General features: G+C 44.9%; 1 protein-coding gene across 1 annotated transcript; it reads left to right on the top strand.

Annotated features, from left to right (window-relative positions):
* Positions 1–1,103: 1,103 nt before the first annotated feature.
* On the top strand, positions 1,104–5,982 carry LOC140374234 (transcriptional repressor scratch 1-like). Its single transcript, XM_072461065.1, has 2 exons — positions 1,104–1,579; positions 3,855–5,982. Exons 1-2 carry the CDS (start codon positions 1,465–1,467, stop codon positions 4,580–4,582), a joined length of 843 nt encoding a protein of 280 aa, XP_072317166.1. The 5' UTR covers positions 1,104–1,464; the 3' UTR covers positions 4,583–5,982.
* The last annotated feature ends 7,879 nt before the right edge of the window (positions 5,983–13,861 follow it).

Below are 13,861 nucleotides of genomic sequence, written 5' to 3'. Positions count from 1 at the left end.
TTTTTTTTGCCACACTTTAGTTTCTCAATTTGATGTCTTTAGAAAAAAAATATTTATATTTTTTTCTTATTTAATGTGTGACTCTTCTATTAGTCACATTAGTAACATCTGATTTATTCATCAGATGTTACATCCAGACATAGTAATAGTTTTACCAAATAGTTTTTACTCTTATATGTTTTAATTTCTTGGACCATTACTTTCTATTTCTAATTTTGACTTATATACCTTGTATTTTAGACACATAGCAATCTTATGTTATACTGCGTAGAACTTGTATTGTCTGTTATTCCCAATCTTCATGTTTGTAACTCGAGATAAACCAGGTCTAAAGCATTTCTGATACTGACAACTGTAGACAAGAATAACAAACAAGAGCAGCACTAAACCAGTTCAAAACCTGAGGTAAACCAGAACTAAACCTAAAGTTTGTATAAACCTGATAGTAGTAGTAGTAGTAGTGGTGATAGTAGTATTACAATTACTTGAAGCCAAACACCAGAATACATACTATGAAAAAGGTTAGTTGTCCCAGCAGCAGGTGACTCTAAACCTCTCCCTCTTTTTATGACATAATACAGCAGATTTAAGTGAACCCAGTGAACCTACAGTCATCTTTGCATCTCCATTTCCCCGCCACTCACACAGAGCTTCCTTCTGGCGCGCTCCTGTGATAATTGCGAGCCTCTCGGTGATCACTCCTGTAAACCAGAGACGCTCGGGTTAACGCTCGGCAGGTGATTTAAGACAAAAGCTCCTGTATCCTGCAACAATCAAACCAACACGCCGACGGTCGCATCAAATCAATGAAAACCTAACAATAATTTACATTCTTATCACCGTGAAACACACACGCACGCGCACCAAAAAAAAAAAGGGGGGGGGGGGGGGGGGAACTCAAAGACAGAGAAAGAAAGAGAAAGAGGGGGGTGATAACAGCTTCAATAAATCATCGGGGCCAGTCGCCGCTCCCCGGAGACGTGGGATGGATTAAATTAGGCACTCCCTCTCCCCGCGTGTCTATCCATCCCTCCATCCTATCCCTCTCCTCCCGAGCGCGCGTGTCCTATAAAAGCCAACAGCTGATCGGGAGACGCACACGGGAGGAGCTCGCGCGCAGAGAAGAGTGAGGGACCAGAGGAAGGCAGAGGGGATGCTGTGGAGACGTGCGGCGGGGGCCAGGGACTGTGTTTGCGGATAGAGACCCGAAGAAGAGCCGGGAGCCTCAGCTTTTGTGCTTGTTCATACTCGTGCGTGTGTTTTGTTTTTTGTTTTTTTTTTCCCTCCGGACGAGTTTGGCGGAGCTATCCGGTGCTGAAGTTGCGGTGCCCACTGTTCCGGAGCTGTAGGACAAGGTTCTGGCAGGACGTGGAAGTATAACACACTTAAGACCGTGGAAAAGGGTCACGCTGGCCTGGCTGTGGGACCGTGTTGCGTGCCGTGTGAGTCCGTGAGAAAGTCATCATGCCGAGGTCTTTCCTGGTGAAGAAGGTAAAGCTGGATGATTTCTCCAATGTGGCGGACTTGGAGAACGCATACCGACACCGGACGGACCTCAGCTTCCGACTCCACGAGAAAGGTAAGTCTTCATGTGCATATTTTACAAACGGCATTGCTCAGTTTAAATCTATCAGCTTTTTATGTCGCACTGCCTACCTGTTGTGCCCAATAACAGGTGCTGTTTGAGCTGCTCTTAAGATAATTAGCTGGCAACTTCACTGGAGGCTGTGGCACAACGCACAGAGTGCGCAGACGTGTCCTATTTAACCGATTATTCAAGAAGACGTATGATTCTTAGCTGTAACGCCGTTCACCCATGGAGAGAGTGCAGACAAGTGCAATGCAACAGCTGTTGAATCAGCGTAATTTTATCTGAGTTTGTGAGTGATGCCCTGAACACCACAGAAGAGCTTTAACGAAGTGCCAGTCTCAATAAGAAAAGCCCGAGCCTTATTTACTAAGGGAATTCTAGCCACAGTGGAGGAGTCGACTGTCGCTGAAGCGGAAAGGTCACTTGAGAAATCAGCTAAACCCAGCGCTCCCTGTGTTTCATCGATTTTGGCTCATAGTCAGCATGGACTTGTCCCCCCTACGCACTTTAAGTAAGGTTAATAGAGATAAAGATGGACTGAGACAGTTGTTATCTGCACGACTTAACCAATTAGCAACACATTGTTGTCATTTGGATCATGGATACATTAGTTAAAATAGGGTTGTGTGACCCTCAATGGCGGATGCCTATTGTTTTGTGACACTTCACAATACACTGAACCCCCTCCACCTCCCACGTGGGCTGCTGTGGTTGTGCGTCTGTCTCTGTGACGCAGTCTGATCACGTCGCTCATTTAAAGTCTGTTTAACTTAAGATGATTTGAACGCTTCGTTTATCGACTGTTTATTAACTTGTGGTGCAACTGTTGAACTGACCTTGCTGACGGCTCAATGACATTTTAAGGCATTTTATTATTGTATAACTTAGATTTTTAACACACTCAAAAGGGCGTGGATTGCACGTGCGTCGTTCCAAAGCTAAGTGGCAGTCCGCAGTGTATTTATAACACCAAGTTAACAAGCCCTCAGCGTTCTGACACGCGATCTGCCGCCTCAGCAGAGCAATGCAATCCGCTCTGGCCCGGACACCTTTGTCTCTCATCCACAGCCTCAGCCATCACAGCTGTTGCGCGGGCCATGGAAAGAAGCTTTCTGCCTGAACGGAGCGCTTTGGGAATTATTCATGTCCCAGCTTTGTGGCGTCAGTCTGTTTGTGCGGCAGCGTGTTCAGAAAACACAGAGAGAAAGTTGATTTTGTGACAACTCAGATACGCAATATCAGAGGCATACAGCTTGTTGCATGCATACAACTCAAAACAGTTTGACTTTGCAGGGTCTTTTGGTTGGTGTAAACTAAGAGGAGACTGCTTTCCATCCACTTTTCTGAACCCAGTCCCAGAAGCCCGGGTACTGACCCTGCCCGCAATTGTTGGTGGCGTATGTGAAGCAGTAGTGTCCCGGATGTGTATCGGTGTGTGTTTTACGAGGCCCGGATGCAGCAGTGAGCGCGTGCAGCTGCTGTCACAGAGCCATTGACCCGCAGTGCTGAAGCTGTCCGTGGTGCTGATGCTCATTTACACTTGCTACCTCAGCTTTCTCCAGACTAGGGTCAGCCACTGAGCTGGTATCCTTCTCTCTGCACTTTTTGAGCCTCCAAGCATTTATTTGGCCCAATTGCGTGTTGTTTATACACATGTACATCTTACACCCACTGCTGGTCACAGGTGTGCCAGGCAAACCCAGATGTTCTGGGAAACAACATGCCACTCCACATATGTTTCCTGTTCATAAAGGTAGTTACAGTTAATCCAACACTCAGAGAGTACTCCACAAATACTGAACAGTGTAATCAGAGTTTGGTTTCCAAAGGGTATCAGTGTAAATATAATTATATACAAGTGGCTCGATAAAAGCCCCTCTTGAGAATATGTACATTTGTATAATTAAGAAATTAGATTGGCCAGCATCTTTTAGATGTTATTTATTAAACTTCATTTATTTGCCACTATATAAAACAATACAATATTTCAACCTTGAGTAGTCTGGTGCTACATTGTTTAGTTTTCCTCACCTGACTCAGAATAGCTCCTCTCTGAGCACTTGATGAAAAGGCGCAGGTGCTTGTCTGGTTTACCTTTAGTTAGCGTTGTCCAGCAGCACAGTTCTAATGATGCTCTGGTTTGTCCTTGTGCCACTCAAATCACAGTGTGGAGGTCTGCAGCACATCAGGGCACAACTCATTTGTTCAAGTTCATGTAAAAGTTGAATAATGTCTCTTACGTGATGATGGTCTGTGTCCACAGCTGGCTACATCAGTGACTACATCAGCCCTTCAGTGTACGACAGGGAGAGTGATGGTGGGATCAAAGTGCCCTCTCCAGACCCGCTGTACGATGGACTGCACAGTGACTATGGGGCCCCTGACTCGGAGTCTCCGGACAGCCCGGCCTCAGAGATCACAGACACCTACATAAATGGAGTAGCAGCAGTGAGTGATGGATACACAGTGGATGCCTTCTTCATCACCGACGGCCGCTCCAGAAGGAAAGCCCTGGGCAGTCCAAGAAACATCCAGAGGCATACCTGCAACGAATGCGGCAAAACCTATGCCACGTCTTCCAACCTGAGCCGCCACAAACAGACACACCGCTCGCTGGACAGCAAGCTGGCAAAGAAATGCCCAACGTGTGGGAAGGTGTATGTGTCAATGCCCGCCATGGCCATGCACCTGCTCACTCATGACCTCAAGCACAAGTGCGACATCTGCGGTAAGGCATTCAGCCGGCCCTGGCTGTTACAGGGACACATGCGCTCGCACACCGGGGAGAAGCCCTTTGGCTGTGCTCACTGTGGTAAGGCCTTCGCTGACCGCTCCAACCTGCGCGCGCACATGCAGACGCACTCCGCCTTCAAACACTTCAAGTGCAAACGCTGCAACAAAACCTTTGCCCTCAAGAGTTACCTGAACAAGCACTACGAGTCGGCCTGCTTCAAAGGGCCCTACTCTCCGCTGGGCCCCCTCGACGCATGACCCCCTGCACACGGACCAGACATTATACTGTTCTCAATGAACAACACAATCTATTTTTGCTCTGAAATGACCTCGCTTTCCTCAGCCGCGTACACTAGCACCCTCTGTCTTTTGAGCCTTTTAATGACGCTGAACATGATGAAGATAGCACAATTTTTCTCCTTGAGATTTGCCCACTTAAGGATTTATCTGATTTTCCGCATGCACTTCCTAAACACTTCTCACTCTGCTCTGTTGTCGGAGGCAGAGACAGCTTCCTGACTGCGTCTGTTTGGACTCTGAGGATGAAAGACTCGAGTCAGTCCAAACCAATGGGTTTGTCTGCACACGGTGCAATTTCAGAGCTCTTTTTTAGGGGGGAAATATAGTAATAATGATAGTAGTAATAATAATAATGATGATAATAATAATGATAATGTTCTGTTGCACCAAGTGACCATATTTTTGACAATACTGAGGTGAATAATGTTTTTTATTTATTTATTTTTCAACACTTTGCCTAAAAGTATTCCAATTCTATTCTTTCTACTGTCATTTATCTATTTGTTTATTTATACTTGATTTGTCAATCAGTTGCACTTTAATTTCTGTATCTGTAGGTGGGATTTTTGTTGACTTTTTAATCAGGCCAAAGCATTTGTCACTTTTGTCTAATTTTTCAATTTTGCTTTTGTTTTGTTGATATTATTGCATGCAAAAAATGATGAAATCTATGCCAACATCATAAAAAGCTTATGATTTGCCAAAATCCTATAGATAGAACCCGAGGGCAATATTTTTTTTTCTCTTGGAGCCTCCGTAGGACTCTTTAAAAGCAATAATCACCTAATGCATGGTATTTTATGAAGAAGTTATGAAGTATTACCTACTACTGTATCGCAGTTTAAAATCAGGTATGTTTTACTTCACCTATAGTCAGAAAGAGAAACATACTAATATTACCGACATCAGGGAACATGCCAGTGTAGTGTTAGAGAAACTAAAGAAAACCCTGTCTATTCTCTATTTATGCACTGCCTCTTAGTGTAGCTTAGAGATGCAGTAGACGTAGGCTAGAGAGGCGCGCCCAAGCTCCACACACTGGACCCAGGCTGGTCTCCTTCACATCTGGCTCTCTGTAGTGTACACACTAAGGAGCTTTGGCCATTCAGAAGAGTTCAGTGGGTCTATGTGGTTCAAATGCACAGCTCTGGATTCAATCTGTGTCGGGAGAATAAGACATAAGCTGCACAACAATAACACCAATAAAGAGCCAGAAGAATGAACTTGCAATAAGACTCTCAGTTCATTCTTCTGGTTCAGTGTTGTGTTGTCACAGTTGGACCTGGGTCAACTTCAGATTATAGGTTTGGCACACATCATTCTGAACTGCCCATAATTTAATATTGATGTGGAGGGTAGGTCAGAAACTAGACATTTTGACCTGGTTCATGTTCAATATTTACAATTACTGGATCAATCGAACATTTTAAACACAATTTGTCATAATTCATAGGTCGACCTGAAATTGTAAAGTTCAACATTTGTAGATTTTCTTTTCCAATAATTCTTAAAAAAACAAAACAAAACATGAAATCACCCACAGAGTTACATCAGCCCCTGCCCTCCATCTGAAATTATGACATAAAAATCCTGAACCTATTGAACTCCTCTTATGAGAGCGCTTCCAAACCATGAAATGTGAATCCTGAACCCACAGCCATGACAGACCCAGAGTCTCTCACTGTAGTCTGAACAAGTGAGGCAGCAAAGACAGGCGGACTTCACCATGACCCCACACACTTGACCTTTGACCTTGGCCAGTGCTGGTGCTCTGTGCAACTCACAGACATTAGACAGATTTATGGAGCTTCCCAGGAGGCAGACTGAGGACACACAGAGTGCATGTGAGTGCATGTGTATGTTAAGACGCCATATGGTTGCGCACAGAGAGGAAGAGAGGGAGAGAGGAGAGAGGAGAGAGGGAGAGAGGGAGAGAGGGAGAGAGGGAGAGAGAGGGAGAGAGGGAGAGAGGGAGAGAGAGAGAGAGAGGAGAGAGAGAGAGAGGAGAGAGGGAGAGAGGGAGAGAGGGAGAGAGGGAGAGAGAGGGAGAGAGGGAGAGAGGGAGAGAGAGAGAGAGGGAGAGAGAGAGAGGGAGTGTGATATGAGTGTGCGTGAGAGAGAGAGTGCTGGTCAGAGGGAAGGACAAAGCTCTTTGGAGCTGCAGCAGATAAACACCTTGCCCTTCAGTACTAGTAGCACCTATTGCATAATTTCATTAACATATACATTAAAAGCAGTGAGTTGTGACAAAGGTCCGCAGTGTCTCGCATTAAAAACTAGAGAAGAGACGCCTCAATCAATTTACAAAGAATGCTTTAAAAACCCTTCTCATGAAAGTCAATAACAAAGCCACAGCTTTGTTGTGAGTGTAGAAATCACAATCTGAGTCTCCCAATTAGACTTCTTATCTTTGTGTGAGCATGAATGAAGATGCAATTACTCTAAATGTGTGAGGCTGTTAGTCACAGCTCTGAAATGCATTTTCATCTTTCTCTCATTAGTTCTCATGCTCCCAGACAAAGCTATGTACAAGGTTAATTATGACCTTTGACTTTTGTCATGTATTTGAAGCAGTGGAGTGAGCAGGAGTCTGTCCGCAGTATTATAGCCTAAACACTTACAGTATGTGGATTGTGAGTTGTGGCGGAGTGTGATTGGGACATTGCTCTTGTACACATGCCTGTGACTCTTGGTGCATCCAAACATCCTGAAGCTGTTGTTGTGCCTGGGAGCGAGCGCTGTGTGTCAGTCTCTCTGCCTCTGGTTTCGCCCCACCTCTGTTTCTTAAGCACTTCCATTCTAGTCATGTCCACCTTACAGAAAGTAGCACAATGAAACTAACTAGAATTCAGGTAGAGGAGAATTTAAACCTTGTACTAGCCTAACCTCTTCTTTTTGTATTTCTGAGTTAAAGAATGATGACAACCTAATCTTGACCTACTGCAGGAGGGTTTGTGTTGATACGTTTTTACTGCTGTACAGTGATATCTGATAGACCAAGTCTCCTGAGGTTTGACTCTCTGTTGCACAGGGAGGATTTTTGAGCCAGTATTCAGACAATGTAAGCACAATGAACACAAGCATTTTGTGGCACTTCATAATAAAGAATAATCTTAACCAAGTGCACTGGGAGCAGTTCTGTGTCTGCTTTGTTTGGGATACATATAATGTCCGGGTGATGAATGAAGGGTCCAGCACAGTAGTAGTTTATGTGCAAACAGCCGCTCGGCCTGCTAATGGTATAAGCAGTGTTTGCAGCTCAAATAAACCTGTTAATCTTTGGGTGGCAGTAAAGTGCTCCACATTACCATATGCATACAGTCTTTGTGGATGTGTTGAAATAGGCACTGGGCAAACATGGGTGCACTGTGCTCATTAACACTCTTTAGGCTGGGAGCGAGTGCACAGTAATAGGCTGCTGCGAGGCTCACAGTTACACACCACTTAGCTCATTCCATATTTGGCTTTTTAACAGTAGCTAGAATTAACAGTCTCTGTATGCTCACTCTGCATAATTAATCTAAACTTTGTCTATCCAATTTAAATGAAAATTCAGTCCAAAAATGCACCAATCTGATTATCATACATACTTTGTACACCTGTTACTGCACTAAACTAAACAACAGGTTGCTTATACTCTTGTGCTGTCACAGTTGTAACAGTCCGAGCCATAAAACATCCACAGAAATTGTGGTAGTAAACTATGAAACCACTCAACAAACGCAGTATAGTGCAGCTTTATGAACAGCAATATATTTCTGACCTCAAGCAGAAAATTGCTTTCACGGGTGCTGGTCAAAACACCGCCTACATCACTTTCTTTTTCAAAGTGTTGTCAACTTTTATTCTTCCATTTTTCTAATATCTGTTTTGGTTTCCTCAGTCCTCAGTCTTCACATGTTGTTCTCACCTGCTGGTCTCTCTCGCTCTCTCTCCCCCTTTCACTCTCTCCTTGTCTCTTTGGTGCTGAGTGGATCCAGGCCACCAGGCCTTTGAGGACGTGAAAGTCATTTAACTCCTGCTAGATAATAAGTCCAAGGCTATAGCTGCTCTCAGATAATAAGCTTTATCACTTGATTGCGCTGCACGCTCCCCACTGTCTTTAGATTCATGTCCGGGGACTACTCAAGTGAATCACACTATTTCCTTCTGGCAAAGCAAATTAATGCTGCGTCTGTGTGGGTGTGTACAACAAATATGGAGTCATGATAATACAGAATATTGTCAAAAAATGGATTTTAATTCCCCATTGTATTGTTGAGCATGTGTGTCATCAAGGAGCTGCTACTTACTCTAATGAGAAACAGCCTCTTGTTGTGACTTTAGACCACGATCAGATACGTGTGTACTTGTCTACAGAGTGTTGGAAGTACTGCTCTCTCCTCCTGATGCGGAGCTCTCTGTTGGACGGGCTGTGAAGGTTCGCACCACATCCCCAGCTATTTGCAGAGATGGCAGCTGTCAGCGGAGGCTTCAACAGGCGGCTGCTACTGACAAGTGTGGTTCACAGCTCTGTTGGCTAGAAAACAGCCAGAGAAAAGCAGTCATGTTCAAGTCCAAACATTTCTTTGTATCACAAATACCACTGATACCCCCAACAGCCACCGCACAATCAAACACAGTGTGAACCTGATCTGTAAAAATAGCAGTAGCAATATCAGGAAGAAAGGAAATACACAATTCCAAAACGCAAAAACTTGAGTGAATTTATTCCAACCTGTCTCCATTTGATGAACACAAAACTCACAATCAAAAACAGGTAACTACATATTGATTGCTAACTAAGTAATTGTTATGTTGGTTAATGGTTATTCAATTATTGGTAGTGTTTATTAAGCACTTATTAATGCACAGTAACATAATAATTCAGATAATGTCAATAATAATTCAATAACATCCAGTTAACACTAAGAAAGATAGAAATGAATCACCTAATACCATTCATATGTGCTCCCTACACTACAGTTTCACCACTAAATAAAAGAAATACAAGATTCATCGACAATACTGCGGAAAATCTAAGAAATATGTCAAAGTAGCAAGACTGCTCTCACCTTAAAAATAGCTCTTAGCACGTGTGGCAATGGCAGCAACAGGCTCCTCTGGAAACCGTGAACTGTTAGCCCTGATGGCGACTGACAAGAAGAAAGCTCCACACATACAGAATTCATGAAGGCGAGGGGAGTGTACTCTTGGCTCAATGATCAACTATTCATATGGAGCTGGTTTATTTATGTATGGAACTAATCCTTATTACAGAAGCTTACAGATCACAAATTAGTCATAAAATAAGAGTCTAAAAGCATGATTTTATATGTGTGTGTGGGTTGTGAGGAAGGTCATCTGGCATCTGTCAAAATGGTAGTCTCAGCGATGTAATTTAATGCAGTTTCATTGAGTGTTAAAGTCCTTCTGAACTGTGGGCTCGTCACAACTTGCTCGGGAACACACACAATCGGATCATTGTTGACTCTTTATTGTTGTTTTTAGAAAATGAAAAGCTGTTTGGCACTTTATATCTGATTATCCTGGCTTTTGGGCTGGTTTCACACTTACATATAAAGAGTTGGTGTTAAACCTGGAACTAAACCAAGACTAAAACAAAACCTCTCCATCAGGCTCCAGAGTGTAATGTGTGCCGAGAGAAGAAGTTTTATTATTCAGACAAAGCAATAATATCCCAAAAATCACACTTGTCTATGATGTTCTCAAGTGACGTCTCGGTAGCTAAATCTTGATCAACTTTTGTATTTATTGGCTTTTTGTTACTTGAACAACTACTTGTTTAATCAAAAGAATAGATGCTAGATTAATCGATAACCAGCTGCAGACTACATTTACATATTTTTATTTAAATACTGTTCAATTTCACCTTTACAAACCTGAAAATCATCCCGCGTACCTTCTGGTCAGTGCTGTTGTTGGCCGGGAAACACTACCAGAGCTTCAAGTATCAATGTATCATCATCATCATTATTATTATTAGAGAGTGCCCTTCAAATGTGTCAATCTACCACAAAAACATTGCTTAGAAGATATGTTGCAGTATAGGCTTTCACTTGATACCTGAAGGATATTGTAGTCAACAGTTATTGCAATACTTTTGAGTTCTGGAGTGAACTATGAAGGCCATTACAGGCATATATGATACATGTCTGAAATTATTCATGACGTCTCTCAAAAATTTATAGGGATCTTTATTTGCCTTGGACAGAGGCTGAGAGCCAGGCCGTCTCCGAGGTCTGCAGCAAAGCAAATAGCCCAAGTGTAGATCAGTGAGGGAAAGCTGGAGCGCAGTCAGGGGCAAAAGCGGGGGAGGAAAATCGAGAGAGAGAGAGAGAGAGAGAGAGAGAGATAGAGAGAGAGAGGACTGAGGAAGAGGGAGAGAGTTAGAAGGAGATAAAGAGAGTGCACCTTGAGATTTGAGACACACTGCAAAAATGATTTTCTGTACTAAAACAATTTCAAGTCACAACATTGATCTTATTCTAAGTCGTTTCAAGGCTCTAATCAGGCCTGAAGGCAGACATGTGGGGGCTCGGGGCAACAAGTGAAGACATAAATCAATTCATTTTTGTAACGCCCAAAATCACAACAGCAGCTGCCTCGAAAGGCAACAGTGAAGAACAGATTAAATAATGTTCATAAGGAGCAAGGAGAAACTACTACACCCTTTGGGAGAAACTACTACACCCTCAGGGAGAAACTACTACACCCTCAGGGAGAAACTACTACACCCTTTGGGAGAAACTACTACACCCTCAGGGAGAAACTACTACACCCTCAGGGAGAAACTACTACACCCTCAGGGAGAAACTACTACACCCTCAGGGAGAAACTACTACACCCTTTGGGAGAAACTACTACACCCTCAGGGAGAAACTACTACACCCTCAGGGAGAAACTACTACACCCTTTGGGAGAAACTACTACACCCTCAGGGAGAAACTACTACACCCTCAGGGAGAAACTACTACACCCTTTGGGAGAAACTACTACACCCTTTGGGAGAAACTACTACACCCTCAGGGAGAAACTACTACACCCTTTGGGAGAAACTACTACACCCTCAGGGAGAAACTACTACACCCTCAGGGAGAAACTACTACACCCTCAGGGAGAAACTACTACACCCTCAGGGAGAAACTACTACACCCTCAGGGAGAAACTACTACACCCTCAGGGAGAAACTACTACACCCTTTGGGAGAAACTACTACACCCTCAGGGAGAAACTACTACACCCTTTGGGAGAAACTACTACACCCTTTGGGAGAACCACAGGAGATCCCACTCCCACTGACGGACAGGTGGATGTGCTTGAATTTGTAGATTATCTCTGTCCTCTGAGCGGGCTTGCATCTCCACAAACCTGACTCGTACATCACCTCATTGGTTCCTTTGTTTATACGTTTATTTTACATTTTTTCTTGAGTTTGTAAATGCATAAAACAAAACAAACAAAAAAACTGAAACAGGACACCGAAAGAGAGCAAAATACAAAGTTTGTCAATTCTCCCGATTGTTTCCATGGAAATGTTGTTCCTTTAAATATAATATTCCACAGTAATAAAACATATATCTGCATTGAGAATGTTCTGAAGGGTGATTTTACTTTGTATTTCCATGGAATTTTTCAGCTGACTTTCCACCTCCAGAAAGTTACATATTGCAAATAAAACTAATAATTGAAACTAAATCTGGCAAATAATTTTACCCAAAAAATGGTAAAGCATTTATGAAAATGTCAATCAATAGAAAAGTGTTCAAAACAAGCCCAAAGTGGTTTCAACTTTTTACAGTGCAGATGAGAGGCTCAGAGCAGAGGATGGAGGGATGGAGAGGAGCAGAGGATGGAGGGATGGAGAGGAGCAGAGGATGGAGGGATGGAGAGAAGCAGAGGATGGAGGGATGGAGAGGAGCAGAGGATGGAGGGATGGAGAGGCTCAGAGCAGAGGATGGAGGGATGGAGAGGAGCAGAGGATGGAGGGATGGAGAGGAGCAGAGGATGGAGGGATGGAGAGAAGCAGAGGATGGAGGGATGGAGAGGAGCAGAGGATGGAGGGATGGAGAGGCTCAGAGCAGAGGATGGAGGGATGGAGAGGAGCAGAGGATGGAGGGATGGAGAGGAGCAGAGGATGGAGGGATGGAGAGGCTCAGAGCAGAGGATGGAGGGATGGAGAGAAGCAGAGGATGGAGGGATGGAGAGGAGCAGAGGATGGAGGGATGGAGAGAAGCAGAGGATGGAGGGATGGAGAGGAGCAGAGGATGGAGGGATGGAGAGGAGCAGAGGATGGAGGGATGGAGAGAAGCAGAGGATGGAGGGATGGAGAGGAGCAGAGGATGGAGGGATGGAGAGGAGCAGAGGATGGAGGGATGGAGAGAAGCAGAGGATGGAGGGATGGAGAGGAGCAGAGGATGGAGGGATGGAGAGGAGCAGAGGATGGAGGGATGGAGAGAAGCAGAGGATGGAGGGATGGAGAGGAGCAGAGGATGGAGGGATGGAGAGGAGCAGAGGATGGAGGGATGGAGAGAAGCAGAGGATGGAGGGATGGAGAGGAGCAGAGGATGGAGGGATGGAGAGGAGCAGAGGATGGAGGGATGGAGAGGAGCAGAGGATGGAGGGATGGAGAGGCTCGGAGCAGAGGATGGAGGGATGGAGAGGAGCAGAGGATGGAGAAGAGCAGAGGATGGAGGGATGGAGAAGCGCAGAGGATGGAGGGATAGAGAGGAGCAGAGGATGGAGGGATGGAGAGGAGCAGAGGATGGAGGGATGGAGAGGCTCAGAGCAGAGAATGGAGGGATGGAGAGGCTCAGAGCAGAGGATGGAGGGATGGAGAGGAGCAGAGGATGGAGGGATGGAGAGGAGCAGAGGATGGAGGGATGGAGAGGAGCAGAGGATGGAGGGATGGAGAGGAGCAGAGGATGGAGGGATGGAGAGGCGCAGAGGATGGAGGGATGGAGAGGAGCAGAGGATGGAGGGATGGAGAGGCGCAGAGGATGGAGGGATGGAGAGGAGCAGAGGATGGAGGGATGGAGAGGTGCAGAGGATGGAGGGATGGAGAGGAGCAGAGGATGGAGGGATGGAGAGGCTCAGAGCAGAGAATGGAGGGATGGAGAGGAGCAGAGGATGGAGGGATGGAGAGGAGCAGAGGATGGAGGGATGGAGAGGAGCAGAGGATGGAGGGATGGAGAGGAGCAGAGGATGGAGGGATGGAGAGGAGCAGAGGATGGAGGG

This window comes from Eucyclogobius newberryi, unplaced genomic scaffold (assembly GCF_026437365.1).
Source record: "Eucyclogobius newberryi isolate DKJ021-1_F unplaced genomic scaffold, fEucNew1.0.hap1 SCAF_3, whole genome shotgun sequence".
Classification (NCBI taxonomy): Eukaryota; Metazoa; Chordata; class Actinopteri; order Gobiiformes; family Gobiidae; genus Eucyclogobius; species Eucyclogobius newberryi.
This window is presented reverse-complemented; position numbering and strand designations above follow the sequence as displayed.